At 49.6% G+C, this 21367-nt stretch overlaps 1 protein-coding gene across 1 annotated transcript; it reads left to right on the top strand.

The window, feature by feature from the left end:
• The first annotated feature begins 4486 nt into the window (after window positions 1-4486).
• On the top strand, window positions 4487-19853 carry LOC140075866 (zymogen granule membrane protein 16-like). The gene is made up of 4 exons (XM_072122240.1): window positions 4487-4539; window positions 9278-9384; window positions 9471-9603; window positions 18928-19853. The coding sequence occupies exons 1-4, from the start codon at window positions 4499-4501 to the stop codon at window positions 19253-19255; spliced, it is 609 nt and encodes a 202-aa protein (XP_071978341.1). The 5' UTR covers window positions 4487-4498; the 3' UTR covers window positions 19256-19853.
• Window positions 19854-21367: the final 1514 nt, after the last annotated feature.

Below are 21367 nucleotides of genomic sequence, written 5' to 3' on the forward strand. Positions count from 1 at the left end.
GAGCTATGTGCCCCTCAGAGATCTGTAACAACCAAGCTGTGTGCCCCCAGAGATTTGTAACCACCAAGCTGTGTGCCCCCCAGAGATCTGTAACCACCAAGCTGTGTGCCCCCCAGAGATCTGTAGCCACTGAGCTGTGTGCCCCCCAGAGATCTGTAACCACCAAGCTGTGTGCCCCCAGAGATCTGTAACCACCGAGCTGTGTGCCCCTCAGAGATCTGTAACCACCGAGCTGTGTGCCCCCCAGAGATCTGTAACCACCGAGCTGTGTGCCCCCAGAGATCTGTAACCACCGAGCTGTGTGCTCCCCAGAGATCTGTAACCACCGAGCTGTGTGCCCCCCAGAGATCTGTAACCACCAAGCTGTGTGCCCCCCAGAGATCTGTAACCACCAAGCTGTGTGCCCCCCAGAGATCTGTAACCACCAAGCTGTGTGCCCCTCAGAGATCTGTAACCACCAAGCTGTGTGCTCCCCAGAGATCTGTAACCACCAAGCTGTGTGCTCCCCAGAGATCTGTAACCACCAAGCTGTGTGCCCCCCAGAGATCTGTAGCCACTGAGCTGTGTGCCCCTCAGAGATCTGTAACCACCAAGCTGTGTGCCCCCAGAGATCTGTAACCACCAAGCTGTGTGCCCCCCAGAGATCTGTAACCACCAAGCTGTGTGCCCTTTCAGAGATCTGTAACCACCAAGCTGTGTGCCCCCCAGAGATCTGTAACCACCGAGCTGTGTGCCCCCCAGAGATCTGTAACCACCGAGCTGTGTGCCCCCCAGAGATCTGTAACCACCAATCTGTGAGCCCCCCAGAGATCTGTAACCACCAAGCTGTGTGCCCCCCAGAGATCTGTAACCACCAAGCTGTGTGCCCCCCAGAGATCTGTAGCCACTGAGCTATGTGCCCCTCAGAGATCTGTAACAACCAAGCTGTGTGCCCCCAGAGATTTGTAACCACCAAGCTGTGTGCCCCCCAGAGATCTGTAACCACCAAGCTGTGTGCCCCCCAGAGATCTGTAACCACTGAGCTGTGTGCCCCCCAGAGATCTGTAACCACCAAGCTGTGTGCCCCCAGAGATCTGTAACCACCGAGCTGTGTGCCCCTCAGAGATCTGTAACCACCGAGCTGTGTGCCCCCCAGAGATCTGTAACCACCGAGCTGTGTGCCCCCAGAGATCTGTAACCACCGAGCTGTGTGCTCCCCAGAGATCTGTAACCACCGAGCTGTGTGCCCCCCAGAGATCTGTAACCACCAAGCTGTGTGCCCCCCAGAGATCTGTAACCACCAAGCTGTGTGCCCCCCAGAGATCTGTAACCACCAAGCTGTGTGCCCCTCAGAGATCTGTAACCACCAAGCTGTGTGCTCCCCAGAGATCTGTAACCACCAAGCTGTGTGCTCCCCAGAGATCTGTAACCACCAAGCTGTGTGCCCCCCAGAGATCTGTAACCACCGAGCTGTGTGCCCCCCAGAGATCTGTAACCACCGAGCTGTGTGCCCCCCAGAGATCTGTAACCACCAGGGTGTGTGCCCCCCAGAGATCTGTAACCACCGAGCTGTGTGTCCCCCAGAGATCTGTAACCACCAAGCTGTGTGCCCCCCAGAGATCTGTAACCACCGAGCTGTGTGTCCCCCAGAGATCTGTAACCACCAAGCTGTGTGCCCCCCAGAGATCTGTAACCACCGAGCTGTGTGCCCCCAGAGATCTGTAACCACCGAGCTGTGTGCCCCCCAGAGATCGGTAACCACTAATCTGTGTGCCCCCCAGAGATCTGTAACCACCAAGCTGTGTGCCCCCCAGAGATCTGTAACCACCGAGCTGTGTGTCCCCCAGAGATCTGTAACCACCAAGCTGTGTGCCCCCCAGAGATCTGTAACCACCGAGCTGTGTGCCCCCAGAGATCTGTAACCACCGAGCTGTGTGCCCCCCAGAGATCGGTAACCACTAATCTGTGTGCCCCCCAGAGATCTGTAACCACCAAGCTGTGTGCCCCCCAGAGATCTGTAACCACCGAGCTGTGTGCCCCCCAGAGATCTGTAACCACCGAGCTGTGTGCCCCCCAGAGATCTGTAACCACCAAGCTGTGTGCCCCCCAGAGATCTGTAACCACCAAGCTGTGTGCCCCCCAGAGATCTGTAACCACCAAGCTGTGTGCCCCCCAGAGATCTGTAACCACCAAGCTGTGTGCCCCCCAGAGATCTGTAACCACCAGGGTGTGTGCCCCCCAGAGATTTGTAACCACCAAGCTGTGTGCCCCCCAGAGATCTGTAGCCACTGAGCTGTTTGCCCCCTAGAGATCTGTAACCACCGAGCTGTGTGCCCCTCAGAGATCTGTAACCACTGAGCTGTGTGCCCCCCAGAGATCTGTAACCACCAAGCTGTGTGTCCCCCAGAGATCTGTAACCACCGAGCTGTGTGCCCCCCAGAGATCTGTAACCACTGAGCTGTGTGCCCCCCAGAGATCTGTAACCACCGAGCTGTGTTCTCCCCAGAGATCTGTAACCACCAAGCTGTGTGCCCCCAGAGATCTGTAACCACCGAGCTGTGTGCCCCCCAGATATCTGTAACCACCAAGCTGTGTGCCCCCCAGAGATCTGTAACCACCAAGCTGTGTGCCCCCCAGAGATCTGTAACCACCAAGCTGTGTGCCCCCCAGAGATCTGTAACCACCAAGCTGTGTGCCCCCCAGAGATCTGTAACCACCGAGCTGTGTGCCCCCCAGAGATCTGTAACCACCAAGCTGTGTGCCCCCCAGAGATCTGTAACCACCAAGCTGTGTGCCCCCCAGAGATCTGTAACCACCGAGCTGTGTGCCCCCCAGAGTTCTGTAACCACCGAGCTGTGTGCCCCCCAGAGATTTGTAAGAACTAGGTGGTGTGATCCCCAGAGATGTAGGGGGCGTGTATTGCACCTGTGTCCCATACAGGAAGAAGTTACTGGAGGTAAGTCATGTGTTCATTTTGTTTTAGGCCCCAAATAACATTCTAATGCAGAATTCATCAGTCCTCCCCTTATTTATGAGGGGGGAGGGGCTGCTGAACAATATATTAATTAGGGGGCTGCTATACTCCATACACTGCTTATTACTGAGGCAGTTGCTGTGCTACGTAATGGTTGGCGGAGGCTTTTGCTGTGCTGATAATCAGAGCTGACCTATACAGAAAGTGATGTCTGCCAGATGGCTCCTTGTGTGGAGTATAGTTATTGCTGCTTTGTGGTTATGTATACTACAGTCCCTGCTGGTATATATATATTTATATATAGTATAGTTTTATATTTATATGTGGTATAGTCACTGCTGATATATAGTTATATGTGGTATAGTCACTGCTGGTATATATTTATACGTGGTATAGTCACTGCTGGTATATATTTATATGTGTTATAGTCACTGTTAGGAAATATTTATATGTGGTATAGCCACTGCTGTTATATATGTATATGTACAGTATAGCCACTGATGGTATATATTTATATGTGGCATATTCACTGCTGGTATATATGTATATGTGGTATATTCCCTGCTGGTATATATTTATATGTGGTGTAGTCACTGCTGGTATATATTTATATGTACAGTATAGCCACTGCGGGTATATATTTATATGTGGCATATTCACTGCAGGTACATATTTATTTGTGGTATATTCACTGCTGGTATATATTTATATGTACAGTATAGCCACTGCTGGTATATATTTATATGTGGCATATTCACTGCAGGTACATATTTATATGTGGCATAGCCACTGCTGGTATATATTTATATGTACAGTATAGCCACTGCTGGTATATATTTATATGTGGCATATTCACTGCAGTTACATATTTATTTGTGGTATATTCACTGCTGGTATATATTTATAAGTGGTATAGCCACTGCTGTTATATAATTATATGGGGCATATTCACTGCTAGTATATATTTATATGTGGCATATTCACTGCTGGTATATATTTATATGTGCCATATTCACTGCTGGTAAATATTTATATGGCCAGTATAGTCACTGCTGGTATACATTTATTTGTGGTATAGTCATTGATGTTATATATTTTTATGGGCAGTATAGTCATTGCTGGTATATATCTATATGTAGTATAGTGTGCAGGGGGGATATATATATGTGTGTGTGTGTGTTTGGCTTGAATATTGTATACATGTGTGTAACCGCCCTCAGAGACGTGTTGGAGCGGTTTACATGTCAGGCTGTGGCACTAGATTCCCTGTATATGTTATATATGTTATACCCCGCTGGCTGCCAGGTGTTGGGGGCACAGGGTGCGGGCTCACAGTGTACACAGCAGGGCAGGGTCACATCTTATCTCTCTGCCCTTCGTCTCTCCAAATCACCTTAACCCTGTGGGCGCTGCTCAGCTCCCCGCAGATGTCACAGCATAGTGTTCAGGGTACAGGCAGTGATGGGGTTAAAGTGACATCAATGTGATATATGAGGGCGACATATGGTGAGTGGGTGCCATAGGATCCTTTACCTATATATATGGATGATGGGAGTGACAGGCACAGACCTGCAGACTGACCCCAGGTAAGTGGCTGTCACCATGAGGACATGTTATAGAGGGAGCAAAGGACCCCTGTAATATAATAATGGGGGTCTGTGATGTATAATAATGGGGGGTCTCTGCGCAATGTATAATAATGGGGGGTCTCTGCGCGATGTATAATAATGGGGGGCTGTGATGTATAATAATGGGGGGCTGTGATGTATAATAACGGGGGGCTGTGATGTATAATAACGGGGGGTCTCTGCGCAATGTATAATAATGGGGGTCTCTGCGCAATGTATAATAATGGGGGTCTCTGTGCAATGTATAATAATGGGGGTCTCTCAGTGATGTATAATAATGGGGGGCTCTCAGTGATGTATAATAATGGGGGGCTCTCAGTGATGTATAATAATGAGGGCTCTCAGTGATGTATAATAATGGGGGGCTCTCAGTGATGTATAATAATGGGGGGCTCTCAGTGATGTATAATAATGGGGGGCTCTCAGTGATGTATAATAATGAGGGCTCTCAGTGATGTATAATAATGGGGGGCTCTCAGTGATGTATTATAATGGGGGTCTCTCAGTGATGCATAATAATGGGGGTTTCTCAGTGATGTATAATAATGGGGGGGCTCTTAGTGATGTATAATAATGGAGGTCTCTGTGCAATGTATAATAATGGGGGGCTCTCAGTGATGTATAATAATGGGGGGCTCTCAGTGATGTATAATAATGGGGGGCTCTCAGTGATGTATAATAATGAGGGCTCTCAGTGATGTATAATAATGGGGGGCTCTCAGTGATGTATAATAATGGGGGTCTCTCAGTGATGTATAATAATGGGGGGGCTCTTAGTGATGTATAATAATGGAGGTCTCTGTGCAATGTATAATAATGGGGGGCTCTCAGTGATGTATAATAATGGGGGGCTCTCAGTGATGTATAATAATGAGGGCTCTCAGTGATGTATTATAATGGGGGGCTCTCAGTGATGCATAATAATGGGGGGCTCTCAGTGATGTATAATAATGGGGGCTCTAAGTGATGTATTATAATGGGGGGCTCTCAGTGATGCATAATAATGGGGGGCTCTCAGTGATGTATAATAATGGGGGGGCTCTTAGTGATGTATAATAATGGGGGTCTCTGTGCAATGTATAATAATGGGGGGCTCTCAGTGATGTATAATAATGGGGGGCTCTCAGTGATGTATAATAATGAGGGCTCTCAGTGATGTATTATAATGGGGGTCTCTCAGTGATGCATAATAATGGGGGGCTCTCAGTGATGTATAATAATGGGGGCTCTAAGTGATGTATTATAATGGGGGGCTCTCAGTGATGCATAATAATGGGGGGCTCTCAGTGATGTATAATAATGGGGGAAATCTCAGTGATGTATAATAATGGGGGGCTCTCAGTGATGTATAATAATGGGGGAACTCTCAGTGATGTATAATAATGGGGGAACTCTCAGTGATGTATAATAATGGGGAACTCTCAGTGATGTATAATGGGGGGGCTCTCAGTGATATATAATAATGGGGGGGACTCTCAGTGATGTGTAATAATGGGGGGCTCTCAGTGATGTATAATAATGGGGAGGCTCTCAGTGATGTATAATAATGGGGGGCTCTCCGTGATGTAAAATAATGGGGTGAGTCTCAGTGATGTATAATAATGGGGGGCTCTCAGTGATGTATAATAATGGGGGGCTCTCAGTGATGTATAATAATGGGGGCTCTTAGTGATGTATAATGGGGGGCTCTCAGTGATGTATAATACTGGGGGGCTCTCAGTGATGTATAATAATGGGGGCTCTCAGTGATGCATAATAATGGGGGGCTCTCAGTGATGTATAATAATGGGGGGGCTCTTAGTGATGTATAATAATGGAGGTCTCTGTGCAATGTATAATAATGGGGGGCTCTCAGTGATGTATAATAATGGGGGGCTCTCAGTGATGTATAATAATGGGGGGCTCTCAGTGATGTATAATAATGAGGGCTCTCAGTGATGTATAATAATGGGGGGCTCTCAGTGATGTATAATAATGGGGGTCTCTCAGTGATGTATAATAATGGGAGGGCTCTTAGTGATGTATAATAATGGAGGTCTCTGTGCAATGTATAATAATGGGGGGCTCTCAGTGATGTATAATAATGGGGGGCTCTCAGTGATGTATAATAATGAGGGCTCTCAGTGATGTATTATAATGGGGGTCTCTCAGTGATGCATAATAATGGGGGGCTCTCAGTGATGTATAATAATGGGGGCTCTAAGTGATGTATTATAATGGGGGGCTCTCAGTGATGCATAATAATGGGGGGCTCTCAGTGATGTATAATAATGGGGGGGCTCTTAGTGATGTATAATAATGGGGGTCTCTGTGCAATGTATAATAATGGGGGGCTCTCAGTGATGTATAATAATGGGGGGCTCTCAGTGATGTATAATAATGAGGGCTCTCAGTGATGTATTATAATGGGGGTCTCTCAGTGATGCATAATAATGGGGGGCTCTCAGTGATGTATAATAATGGGGGCTCTAAGTGATGTATTATAATGGGGGGCTCTCAGTGATGCATAATAATGGGGGGCTCTCAGTGATGTATAATAATGGGGGAAATCTCAGTGATGTATAATAATGGGGGGCTCTCAGTGATGTATAATAATGGGGGAACTCTCAGTGATGTATAATAATGGGGGAACTCTCAGTGATGTATAATAATGGGGAACTCTTAGTGATGTATAATGGGGGGGCTCTCAGTGATATATAATAATGGGGGGGACTCTCAGTGATGTGTAATAATGGGGGGCTCTCAGTGATGTATAATAATGGGGAGGCTCTCAGTGATGTATAATAATGGGGGGCTCTCCGTGATGTAAAATAATGGGGTGAGTCTCAGTGATGTATAATAATGGGGGGCTCTCAGTGATGTATAATAATGGGGGGCTCTCAGTGATGTATAATAATGGGGGCTCTTAGTGATGTATAATGGGGGGCTCTCAGTGATGTATAATACTGGGGGGCTCTCAGTGATGTATAATAATGGGGGCTCTCAGTGATGCATAATAATGGGGGGCTCTCAGTGATGTGTAATAATGGGGGTCTCTAAGTGATGTATTATAATAGGGGGCTCTCAGTGATGCATAATAATGGGGGGCTCTCAGTGATGTATAATAATGGGGGGGCTCTTAGTGATGTATAATAATGGGGGTCTCTGTGCAATGTATAATAATGAGAGGCTTTCAGTGATGTATAATAATGGGGGGCTCTCAGTGATGTTAAATAATGGGGGGCTCTCAGTGATGTGTAATAATGGGGGGCTCTCAGTGATGTATAATAATGGGGGGCTCTCAGTGATGTATAATAATGGGGGGCTCTCAGTGATGTTAAATAATGGGGGAAATCTCAGTGATGTATAATAATGGGGGGCTCTCAGTGATGTATAATAATGGGGGGCTTTCAGTGATGTATAATAATGGGGAGGCTCTCAGTGATGTATAATAATGGGGGCTCTTAGTGATGTATAATGGGGGGCTCTCAGTGATGTATAATAATGGGGGGCTCTCAGTGATGTATAATAATGGGGGGCTCTCAGTGATGTATAATAATGGGGGGCTCTCAGTGATGTATAATAATGGGGGGCTCTCAGTGATGTATAATAATGGGTGCTCTCAGTGATGTATAATAATGGGGGTCTCTCCGTGATGTATAATAATGGGGGGCTCTCAGTTATGTATAATAATGGGGGGCTCTCAGTGTTGTATAATAATGGGGGGCTCTCAGTGATGTATAATAATGGGGGGCTCTCAGTGATGTATAATTATGGGGAGGCTCTCAGTGATGTATAATAATGGGGGGCTCTCAGTGATGTATAATAATGGGGGGCTCTCAGTGATGTATAATAATGGGGGGGGCTCTCAGTGATGTATAATAATGGGAGGCTCTCAGTGTTGTATAATAATGGGGGCTCTCAGTGATGTATAATAATGGGGAGGCTCTCAGTGATGTATAATAATGGGGGGCTCTCAGTGATGTATAATAATGGGGGGCTCTCAGTGATGTATAATAATGGGGGGGGGTCTCAGTGATGTATAATAATGGGAGGCTCTCAGTGTTGTATAATAATGGGGGCTCTCAGTGATGTATAATAATGGGGAGGCTCTCAGTGATGTATAATAATGGGGAGGCTCTCAGTGATGTATAATAATGGGGGGCTCTCAGTGATGTATAATAATGGGGGGCTCTCAGTGATGTATAATAATGGGGGGGGGTCTCAGTGATGTATAATAATGGGAGGCTCTCAGTGTTGTATAATAATGGGGGCTCTCAGTGATGTATAATAATGGGGGGGGCTCTCAGTGATGTATAATAATGGGGTGAGTCTCAGTGATGTATAATAATGGGGGGGTCTCAGTGATGTATAATAATGGGGGGCTCTCAGTGATGTATAATAATGGGGGGGTCTCAGTGATGTATAATAATGGGGGCACTCAGTGATGTATAATAATGGGGGGGCTCTCAGTGATGTATAATAACGTGGGGCTCTCAGTGATGTATAATAATGGGGGGCTCTCAGTGATGTATAATAATGGGGGGCTCTCAGTGATGTATAATAATGGGGGGCTCTCAGTGATGTATAATAACGTGGGGCTCTCAGTGATGTATAATAATGGGGGGCTCTCAGTGATGTATAATAATGGGGGGCTCTCAGTGATGTATAATAATGGGGGGCTCTAATTGATGTCTTGTTCTTGGTGTCTTTCCAGTTCTAGGTGTGGTCCAGTGACTCCCCCAGCTTTGCTCTGCGCTCCCTGCACAATGTTGGCTCTGCTATGTCTGTGTCTGCTCATGGGCTCCTCGGGGGGCTCTAGTGGTGAGTGTTATTACACATCCGCTGTATGTACATGTGTATGATATAATATGATATCACAGGTCCGGCTCTCTCTCCTCTCCCTGCAGTGCAGTCGCGCATGTCTTCCTTTGTGGGGGAATACGGCGCAGGAGGGGGCAGCGCGTTCTCATTCTCATCCGAGCAGCTGAATGGTCCCATAACAGGACTGCGAGTGCGGGAGGACTACAACCACATCAGAGGGTGAGAGAGCAAGGACTGCACAGGAGGGAAGAGACTGCACAGGAGGGAGGAGACTGCACAGGAGGGAAGAGACTGCACAGGAGGGAAGAGGCTGCACAGGAGAGAGGAGACTGCACAGGAGGGAAGAGGCTGCACAGGAGGGAAGAGACTGCAGAGAGGAGAGAGGAGACTGCACAGGAGGGAAGAGACTGCACAGGAGGGAAGAGACTGCAGAGAGGAGAGAGGAGACTGCACAGGAGGGAAGAGACTGCAGAGAGGAGAGAGGGGACTGCACAGGAGGGAAGAGACTGCACAGGAGGGAAGAGACTGCAGAGAGGAGAGAGGAGACTGCACAGGAGGGAAGAGACTGCACAGGAGGGAAGAGACTGCAGAGAGGAGAAAGGAGACTGCACAGGAGGGAGGAGACTGCAGAGAGGAGAGAGGAGACTGCACAGGAGCGAGGAGACTGCACAGGAGGGAGGAGACTGCAGAGAGGAGAGAGGAGACTGCACAGGAGGGAGGAGACTGCACAGGAGGGAGGAGACTGCAGAGAGGAGACTGCACAGGAGAGAAGAGACTGCACAGGAGGGAAGAGGCTGCACAGGAGGGAAGAGACTGCAGAGAGGAGAGAGGAGACTGCACAGGAGGGAAGAGACTGCACAGGAGGGAAGAGACTGCAGAGAGGAGAGAGGAGACTGCACAGGAGGGAAGAGACTGCAGAGAGGAGAGAGGGGACTGCACAGGAGGGAAGAGACTGCACAGGAGGGAAGAGACTGCAGAGAGGAGAGAGGAGACTGCACAGGAGGGAAGAGACTGCACAGGAGGGAAGAGACTGCAGAGAGGAGAAAGGAGACTGCACAGGAGGGAGGAGACTGCAGAGAGGAGAGAGGAGACTGCACAGGAGCGAGGAGACTGCACAGGAGGGAGGAGACTGCAGAGAGGAGAGAGGAGACTGCACAGGAGGGAGGAGACTGCACAATAGGGAGGAGACTGCAGAGAGGAGACTGCACAGGAGAGAAGAGACTGCACAGGAGGGAAGAGACTGCAGAGAGGAGAGAAAAGACTGCACAGGAGGGAGGAGACTGCAGAGAGGAGAGAGGAGACTGCACAGGAGGGAGGAGACTGCACAGGAGGAAGAGACTTCACAGGAGGGAAGAGACTGTAGATAGGAGAGAGGAGACTGCACAGGAGGGAGGAGACTGCACAGGAGGGAGGAGACTGCACAGGAGGGAGGGGACTGCACAGGAGGGGGGAGGGGACTGCATAGGAGAGAGGAGACTGCACAGGAGGGAAGAGGCTGCACAGGAGGGAAGAGACTGCACAGGAGGGAAGAGACTGCACAGGAGGGAGGAGACTGCACAGGTGGGAGGGGACTGCACAGGAGGGAGGGGACTGCACAGGAGGGAGGGGACTGCACAGGAAGGAGGAGACTGCACAGGAGAGAGGAGACTGCACTGGAGGGAGGAGACTGCACAGGAGAGAAGAGACTGCACAGGAGGGAAGGAGACTGCACAGGAGGGAGGAGGCTGCATAGGAGGGAAGAGACTGCACAGGAGGGAGGTGACTGCACAAGAGAGAGGAGACTGCACAGGAGGGAATAGACTGCACAGGAAGGAAGAGACTGCACAGGAGGGAGGGGACTGCACAAGAGAGAGGAGACTGCACAGGAGGGAAGAGACTGCACAGGAGGGAGGAGACTGCAAAGGAGAGAGGAGACGGCACAGGAGGGAGGAGACTGCACAGGAGAGAGGAGACTGCACAGGAGGGAAGAGACTGCAGAGAGGAGAGAGGAGACTGCACAGGAGGGAAGAGACTGCACAGGAGGGAAGAGACTGCAGAGAGGAGAAAGGAGACTGCACAGGAGGGAGGAGACTGCAGAGAGGAGAGAGGAGACTGCACAGGAGCGAGGAGACTGCACAGGAGGGAGGAGACTGCAGAGAGGAGAGAGGAGACTGCACAGGAGGGAGGAGACTGCACAGGAGGGAGGAGACTGCAGAGAGGAGACTGCACAGGAGAGAAGAGACTGCACAGGAGGGAAGAGACTGCAGAGAGGAGAGAAAAGACTGCACAGGAGGGAGGAGACTGCAGAGAGGAGAGAGGAGACTGCACAGGAGGGAGGAGACTGCACAGGAGGAAGAGACTTCACAGGAGGGAAGAGACTGTAGATAGGAGAGAGGAGACTGCACAGGAGGGAGGAGACTGCACAGGAGGGAGGAGACTGCACAGGAGGGAGGGGACTGCACAGGAGGGGGGAGAAGACTGCATAGGAGAGAGGAGACTGCACAGGAGGGAAGAGGCTGCACAGGAGGGAAGAGACTGCACAGGAGGGAGGAGACTGCACAGGTGGGAGGGGACTGCACAGGAGGGAGGGGACTGCACAGGAGGGAGGGGACTGCACAGGAAGGAGGAGACTGCACAGGAGAGAGGAGACTGCACTGGAGGGAGGAGACTGCACAGGAGAGAAGAGACTGCACAGGAGGGAAGGAGACTGCACAGGAGGGAGGAGGCTGCATAGGAGGGAAGAGACTGCACAGGAGGGAGGTGACTGCACAAGAGAGAGGAGACTGCACAGGAGGGAATAGACTGCACAGGAAGGAAGAGACTGCACAGGAGGGAGGAGACTGCACAAGAGAGAGGAGACTGCACAGGAGGGAAGAGACTGCACAGGAGGGAGGAGACTGCAAAGGAGAGAGGAGACTGCACAGGAGGGAGGAGACTGCAAAGGAGAGAGGAGATGGCACAGGAGGGAAGAGACTGCACAGGAGAGAGGAGACTGCAGATGAGGGAGGAGACTGCACAGGTTGGAGGGGACTGCACAGGAGGGAGGGGACTGCACAGGAGGGAGGAGACTGCACAGGAGGGAGGAGACTGCACAGGAGGGAAGAGGCTGCACAGGAAGGAGGAGACTGCACAGGAGGGAGGAGGCTGCATAGGAGGGAAGAGACTGCACAGGAGGGAGGTGACTGCACAAAAGAGAGGAGACTGCACAGGAGGGAATAGACTGCACAGGAAGGAAGAGACTGCACAGGAGGGAGGAGACTGCACAAGAGAGAGGAGACTGCACAGGAGGGAAGAGACTGCACAGTAGGGAAGAGACTGCAAAGGAGAGAGGGGACTGCACAGGAGGGAGGAGACTGCACAGGAGGGAGGAGACTGCACAGGAAAGAGGAGACTGCACAGGAGGGAGGAGACTGCACAGGAGGAAGAGACTGCACAGGAGGGAAGAGACTGCACAGGAGGGAGGAGACTGCACAGGTGGGAGGGGACTGCACAGGAGGGAGGGGACTGCACAGGAGGGAGGGGACTGCACAGGAAGGAGGAGACTGCACAGGACGGAGGAGACTGCACAGGAGAGAGGCGACTGCACTGGAGGGAGGAGACTGCACAGGAGAGAAGAGACTGCACAGGAGGAAAGAAGACTGCACAGGATGGAAGAGGCTGCACAGGAGGGAAGAGGCTGCACAGGAAGGAGGAGACTGTACAGGAGGGAGGAGGCTGCATAGGAGGGAAGAGACTGCACAGGAGGGAGGTGACTGCACAAGAGAGAGGAGACTGCACAGGAGGGAATAGACTGCACAGGAGGGAGGAGGCTGCATAGGAGGGAAGAGACTGCACAGGAGGGAGGTGACTGCACAAGAGAGAGGAGACTGCACAGGAGGAAATAGACTGCACAGGAAGGAAGAGACTGCACAGGAGGGAGGAGACTGCACAAGAGAGAGGAGACTGCACAGGAGGGAAGAGACTGCACAGCAGGGAGGAGACTGCAAAGGAGAGAGGAGACTGCACAGGAGAGAGAAGACTGCACAGGAGGGAGGAGACTGCACAGGAGAGAAGAGACTGCACAGGAAAGAAGAGACTGCACAGGAGGGAGGAGACTGCACAGGAGGGAGGTGACTGCACAGGAGGGAGGAGACTGCACAGTAGGGAGGAGACTGCACAAGAGAGAGGAGACTGCACAGGAAGGAAAAGACTGCACAGGAGGGAGGAGACTGCAAAGGAGAGAGGAGACTGCACAGGAGGGAAGAGACTACACAGGAGGCAGGAGACTGCACAGGAGGGAAGAGACTGCAGAGGGGAGAGAGGAGACTGTACAGAAGGGAAGAGACTGCACAGGAGAGAGGAGACTGCACAGGAGGGGAGAGACTGCACAGGAGGGAGGAGACTGCAGAGCATCTCTTCTCAGTTTCCTCACTGCAGAGCATCTCTTCTCAGTTTCCTCACTGCAGAGCATCTCTTCTCAGTATCCTCACTGCAGAGCGTCTCTTCTCAGTATCTTCAATGCAGAGCATCTCTTCTCAGTTTTCTCACTGCAGAGCGTCTCTTCTCAGTTTCCTCACTGCAGAGCATCTCTTCTCAGTATCCTCACTGCAGAGCGTCTCTTCTCAGTATCCTCACTGCAGAGCATCTCTTCTCAGTATCCTCACTGCAGAGCATCTCTTCTCAGTATCCTCACTGCAGAGCATCTCTTCTCCGTTTCCTCCCTGCAGAGCATCTCTTCTCAGTTTCCTCACTGCAGAGCGTCTCTTCTCAGTATCCTCACTGCAGAGCATCTCTTCTCAGTTTCCTCACTGCAGAGCATCTCTTCTCAGTATCCTCACTGCAGAGCGTCTCTTCTCAGTATCCTCACTGCAGAGCATCTCTTCTCAGTATCCTCACTGCAGAGCATCTCTTCTCAGTATCCTCACTGCAGAGCATCTCTTCTCCGTTTCCTCCCTGCAGAGCATCTCTTCTCAGTTTCCTCACTGCAGAGCGTCTCTTCTCAGTATCCTCACTGCAGAGCGTCTCTTCTCATTATCCTCACTGCAGAACGTCTCTTCTCAGTATCCTCACTGCAGAGCATCTCTTCTCAGTTTCCTCACTGCAGAGCATCTCTTCTCAGTTTCCTCACTGCAGAGCGTCTCTTCTCAGTTTCCTCACTGCAGAGCATCTCTTCTCAGTATCCTCACTGCAGAGCGTCTCTTCTCAGTTTCCTCACTGCAGATCATCTCTTCTCAGTTTCCTCACTGCAGAGCGTCTCTTCTCAGTTTCTTCACTGCAGAGCATCTCTTCTATGTATCCTCACTGCAGAGCGTCTCTTCTCAGTATCCTCACTGCAGAGCATCTCTTCTCAGTTTCCTCACTGCAGAGCGTCTCTTCTCAGTTTCTTCACTGCAGAGCATCTCTTCTCAGTATCCTCACTGCAGAGCGTCTCTTCTCAGTTTCCTTGCTGCAGAGTATCTCCTCTCAGTATCCTCACTGCAGAGCATCTCTTCTCAGTATTCTCACGGCAGAGCATCTCTTCTCAGTTTCCTCACTGCAGAGCATCTCTTCTCAGTTTCCTCACTGCAGAGCATCTCTTCTCAGTATCCTCACTGCAGAGCGTCTCTTCTCAGTATCCTCACTGCAGAGCGTCTCTTCTCAGTATCCTCACTGCAGAGCATCTCTTCTCAGTATCCTCACTGCAGAGCATCTCTTCTCAGTTTCCTCCCTGCAGAGCATCTCTTCTCAGTTTCCTCACTGCAGAGCGTCTCTTCTCAGTATCCTCACTGCAGAGCGTCTCTTCTCATTATCCTCACTGCAGAACGTCTCTTCTCAGTATCCTCACTGCAGAGCATCTCTTCTCAGTTTCCTCACTGCAGAGCATCTCTTCTCAGTTTCCTCACTGCAGAGCATCTCTTCTCAGTTTCCTCACTGCAGAGCATCTCTTCTCAGTATCCTCACTGCAGAGCGTCTCTTCTCAGTTTCCTCACTGCAGAGCGTCTCTTCTCAGTTTCCTCACTGCAGAGCGTCTCTTCTCAGTTTCCTCACTGCAGAGCATCTCTTCTCAGTATCCTCACTGCAGAGCGTCTCTTCTCAGTTTCCTCACTGCAGATCATCTCTTCTCAGTTTCCTCACTGCAGAGCGTCTCTTCTCAGTTTCTTCACTGCAGAGCATCTCTTCTATGTATCCTCACTGCAGAGCGTCTCTTCTCAGTATCCTCACTGCAGAGCATCTCTTCTCAGTTTCCTCACTGCAGAGCGTCTCTTCTCAGTTTCTTCACTGCAGAGCATCTCTTCTCAGTATCCTCACTGCAGAGCGTCTCTTCTCAGTTTCCTTGCTGCAGAGTATCTCCTCTCAGTATCCTCACTGCAGAGCATCTCTTCTCAGTATTCTCACGGCAGAGCATCTCTTCTCAGTATCCTCACTGCAGAGCATCTCTTCTCAGTTTCCTCACTGCAGAGCATCTCTTCTCAGTTTCCTCTCTGCAGAGCATCTCTTCTCAGTATCCTCACTGCAGAGCATCTCTTCTCAGTATCCTCACTGCAGAGCGTCTCTTCTCAGTATCCTCACTGCAGAGCGTCTCTTCTCAGTATCCTCACTGCAGAGCGTCTCTTCTCATTATCTTCACTGCAGAGCATCTCTTCTCAGTTTTCTCACTGCAGAGCATCTCTTCTCACTATCCTCACTGCAGAGCATCTCGTCTCAGTATCTTCACTGCAGAGCATCTCTTCTCAGTTTTCTCACTGCAGAGCATCTCTTCTCACTATCCTCACTGCAGAGCATCTCGTCTCAGTATCCTCACTGCAGAGCATCTCCTCTCAGTATCTTCACTGCAGAGCATCTCTTCTCAGTTTTCTCACTGCAGAGCATCTCTTCTCACTATCCTCACTGCAGAGCATCTCGTCTCAGTATCCTCACTGCAGAGCATCTCTTCTCAGTATCCTCACTGCAGAGCATCTCTTCTCAGTATCCTCACTGCAGAGCGTCTCTTCTCAGTATCCTCACTGCAGAGCATCTCTTCTCAGTATCCTCACTGCAGAGCATCTCTTCTCAGTTTCCTCACTGCAGAGCGTCTCTTCTCAGTATCTTCACTGCAGAGGATCTCTTCTCAGTTTTTTCACTGCAGAGCGTCTCTTCTCACTATCCTCACTGCAGAGCGTCTCTTCTCAGTATCTTCACTGCAGAGCATCTCTTCTCAGTATCCTCACTGCAGAGCATCTCTTCTCAGTTTTCTCACTGCAGAGCATCTCTTCTCACTATCCTCACTGCAGAGCATCTCTTCTCACTATCCTTACTGCAGAGCATCTCGTCTCAGTATCCTCACTGCAGAGCATCTCTTCTCAGTATCCTCACTGCAAAGCGTCTCTTCTCAGTATCCTCACTGCAGAGCATCTCTTCTCAGTTTCCTCACTGCAGAGCATCTCTTCTCAGTATCCTCACTGCAGAGCGTCTCTTCTCAGTATCCTCACTGCAGAGGATCTCTTCTCAGTTTTCTCACTGCAGAGCATCTCTTCTCACTATCCTCACTGCAGAGCGTCTCTTCTCAGTATCCTCACTGCAGAGCATCTCTTCTCAGTATCCTCACTGCAGAGCATCTCTTCTCAGTATCCTCACTGCAGAGCATCTCTTCTCAGTTTCCTCACTGCAGAGCATCTCTTCTCAGTATCCTCACTGCAGAGCGTCTCTTCTCAGTATCCTCACTGCAGAGCGTCTCTTCTCATTATCCTCACTGCAGAACATCTCTTCTCAGTATCCTCACTGCAGAGCATCTCTTCTCAGTTTCCTCACTGCAGAGCATCTCTTCTCAGTTTCCTCACTGCAGAGCGTCTCATCTCAGTTTCCTCACTGCAGAGCATCTCTTCTCAGTATCCTCACTGCAGAGCATCTCTTCTCAGTTTCCTCACTGCAGAGCATCTCTTCTCAGTTTCCTCACTGCAGAGCGTCTCTTCTCAGTTTCTTCACTGCAGAGCATCTCTTCTCAGTATCCTCACTGCAGAGCGTCTCTTCTCAGTATCCTCACTGCAGAGCATCTCTTCTCAGTATCCTCACTGCAGAGCATCTCTTCTCAGTTTCCTCACTGCAGAGCATCTCTTCTCAGTTTCCTCACTGCAGAGCGTCTCTTCTCAGTTTCTTCACTGCAGAGCATCTCTTCTCAGTATCCTCACTGCAGAGCGTCTCTTCTCAGTTTCCTCACTGCAGAGCATCTCTTCTCAGTTTCCTCACTGCAGAGCGTCTCTTCTCAGTTTCTTCACTGCAGAGCATCTCTTCTCAGTATCCTCACTGCAGAGCATCTCTTCTCAGTTTCCTCACTGCAGAGCATCTCTTCTCAGTTTCCTCACTGCAGAGCGTCTCTTCTCAGTTTCTTCACTGCAGAGCATCTCTTCTCAGTATCCTCACTGCAGAGCGTCTCTTCTCAGTATCCTCACTGCAGAGCATCTCTTCTCAGTATCCTCACTGCAGAGCATCTCTTCTCAGTTTCCTCACTGCAGAGCATCTCTTCTCAGTTTCCTCACTGCAGAGCGTCTCTTCTCAGTTTCTTCACTGCAGAGCATCTCTTCTCAGTATCCTCACTGCAGAGCGTCTCTTCTCAGTTTCCTCACTGCAGAGCATCTCTTCTCAGTTTCCTCACTGCAGAGCGTCTCTTCTCAGTTTCTTCACTGCAGAGCATCTCTTCTCAGTATCCTCACTGCAGAGCATCTCTTCTCAGTTTCCTCACTGCAGAGCATCTCTTCCCAGTTTCCTCACTGCAGAGCGTCTCTTCTCAGTTTCTTCACTGCAGAGCATCTCTTCTTAGTATCCTCACTGCAGAGCGTCTCTTCTCAGTTTCCTTGCTGCAGAGCATCTCTTCTCAGTATCCTCACTGCAGATCATCTCTTCTCACTATCCTCACTGCAGAGCACCTCTTCTCAGTTTCCTCACTGCAGAGCATCTCTTCTCAGTATCCTCACTGCAGAGCATCTCTTCTCAGTATCCTCACTGCAGAGCATCTCTTCTCAGTATCCTCACTGCAGAGCGTTTCTTCTCAGCTTCCTCACTGCAGAGCATCTCTTCTCAGTATCCTCACTGCAGAGCATCTCTTCTCAGTTTCCTCACTGCAGAGCATCTCTTCTCAGTATCCTCACTGCAGAGCATCTCTTCTCAGTTTCCTCACTGCAGAGCGTCTCTTCTCAGTTTCCTCACTGCAGAGCATCTCTTCTCAGTTTCCTCACTGCAGAGCATCTCTTCTCAGTATCCTCACTGCAGAGCGTTTCTTCTCAGCTTCCTCACTGCAGAGCATCTCTTCTCAGTTTCCTCACTGCAGAGCATCTCTTCTCAGTATCCTCACTGCAGAGCATCTCTTCTCAGTATCCTCACTGCAGAGCGTCTCTTCTCAGTATCCTCACTGCAGAGCATCTCTTCTCAGTATCCTCACTGCAGAGCATCTCTTCTCAGTATCCTCACTGCAGAGCATCTCTGTTCAGTATCCACACTGCAGAGCATCTCTTCTACGTATCCTCACTGCAGAGCATCTCTTCTCAGTTTCCTCACTGCAGAGCATCTCTTCTCAGTATCCTCACTGCAGAGCGTCTCTCTGGTCTCATAGACTGCTGTTCTTGTCCTCTGCAGGATCCAGTTCCAGTATGGCGGCACCTGGGGACCCTATTACGGGGACACATCAGGAAAGCCCCTAGAGATCCTCCTGCTGCGGGGGGAGAACATCACCCAGGTGTCGGGGAAGGTGGCCTCCTATGTCAATGAGCTGATCTTTGTCACCAGTCGGGGGAGGATCCTGAAGTTCGGGCAGCCCTCGGGGAGCTGCTTCAATGATTTCCCCCTGTACGAGGGCACCGTCCTGCGCTACGTGAGCGGCCGCTACTCATCCGTTATTCACAGCATCGGATTCCACTGGGGACTCAACCCGGGCTGCACCCACTGCAAGGAAGGGTCCAAATGATAGAGACAACAGCCGAACCAAGAACCCAATGATAGGGACAACAGCCGAACCTAGAACCCAAATGATAGGGACAACAGCCGAACCTAGAACCCAAATGATAGGGACAACAGCCGAACCTAGAACCCAAATGATAGGGACAACAGTGGAACCTAGAACCCAAATGATAGAGACAATAGCCGAACCTAGAACCCAAATGATACAGACAACAGCCGAACCTAGAACCCAAATGATACAGACAACAGCCGAACCTAGAACCCAAATGATAGGGACAACAGCCGAACCTAGAACCCAAATGATAGAGACAATAGCCGAACCTAGAACCCAAATGATACAGACAACAGCCGAACCGAGAACCCGACCCGACAAACCGCAGACGTCGTCAATAGATCTCCCCTACCCCCAGTTATATTTTTTACTTATTCCCCAAATTCATCCCCTGAGTCCATTTATCCCTCATTCTATTGTCCTGTCATTGTCCTGTCATTGTCCTGTCATTGTCCTGTCATTGTCCTGTCATTGTCCTGTCATTGTTTGTCCTGTATTCGCTGTGAAAGTCCCTCCTGTGGGAATAATAAAGGATTCTCTCATCTTATCTAAATACTTCCCATATTATCATTCTGTGGCCCCAGCATTGATGTAACTGACTGCAGTGACCACAGCAGACCACAAGGTGGCGCCCACCTACCTGCAACTTCTCTACACCTACCCAGGATACATAAAAGATACATTCAAGATGTAATAACATTATCCGTGTACAAACCTATATGTAGTCATCCTCCAGAGCTGCGCTCACTATTCCGCATACATACATGACTTTACTTATCCTGTACTGACCAAGGTACTCATCCTGTAGATCTTTTATTAAAATATATAACATAAAACATAACAAAAACACAAAACATAAAACAAACATTATATACAAAATATTTACAACAACTCACCTGCTGGTCCAGCCTCATTCACACCTAAGACATCATTAACATAAATGAACATAAACACATCCTCCACCCACCAATAACAGACCACCCTACACTCATCATGTACTATCCTCCAGAGCTGCACTCACTATTCTGCATACATACATACATGGCATTACTCATCCTGTAGATCTTTTATTTTATATAAAAATAAAAAAACATAACAATACAAACCAAACATAAAATATAATATATACAAAATATATACAATGTCTTACCTGCTGGTCCAGCCACATTCACTCCTAGCAAAAACAATAACTTACAATACACCAAAAATAAATAAACACCAAATATCACAACCCCCACCCAACCGATTGTCACATCCTCAACCAAACCAATAAACAATAAGACAAGCCACACCCACAAATAAACATAAATGACTATAAATATACATAAACCCACCCCACACCCTCTAATAACAAACCACCCCACACAGATCACATCCCACACCCATTTTTTTTTTTTTTTTTTAATAAATATAAATATATAATAACAAACACATAATACACATAACACTACACTAAACTAGATCCCTCGCCCGCACCCTCCCCTTCCCCCCAGACACTGGTCTAACGTCCAAAGTTTGCGTTAAGTAGTCCAGACCAGTGCCCAGGGTCATAGAGTCCAAGGTCAGTTCATAAATCCCAAAATCCCGCCACCATCACCCCCCTCCCAACCTAACACTATGTCCCAAACCCCACTATATACAATATATACAATATATACGCTGATTACAACATAACATAAAGAAAACAGAATACAAATAAAACCTGAACAACATAAATACAAACCACATAAAGCCCAGGTTCGGCGCCTGCAAGCCCTACATCACTTCTTGCTCAGATACAAAACAAAAATCTACTGTGCAGCATCAGCCCAACACCAGGAGCGGAGATGACAGACTAAGGGACACTAAAGGAGAACCCCCTCCAAAGGAGAGAGGCCCTCCCCGTGCCCAGCCTCTCATACTCCAGAGAGCGCACCTTCACCAGGTCACCCAGAATGTTCCTAACCACCTCATCCAGCGGGAGGATTTTACGCTGCGTCGATACTAAACACCGTGCGTTCCACGTGTGGTACCTGACCACTAGACTGACTAGGAATAACGTGCATCGGTCCCGGCCACCCAGGCCTC

The sequence above is a fragment of the Engystomops pustulosus genome, chromosome 8, assembly GCF_040894005.1.
Source record: "Engystomops pustulosus chromosome 8, aEngPut4.maternal, whole genome shotgun sequence".
NCBI lineage: Eukaryota > Metazoa > Chordata > Amphibia > Anura > Leptodactylidae > Engystomops > Engystomops pustulosus.

Excerpts from the sequence above, each read along its gene's own strand:
- LOC140075866 (XM_072122240.1), top strand. The coding sequence starts at position 4,499 with ATGATGGGAGTGACAGGCACAGACCTGCAGACTGACCCCAG. Across the intron at positions 4,540-9,277 it reads GACCTGCAGACTGACCCCAG|TTCTAGGTGTGGTCCAGTGA; the intron begins GTAAGTGGCTGT and ends GTGTCTTTCCAG. Across the intron at positions 9,385-9,470 it reads CTCCTCGGGGGGCTCTAGTG|TGCAGTCGCGCATGTCTTCC; the intron begins GTGAGTGTTATT and ends CTCTCCCTGCAG.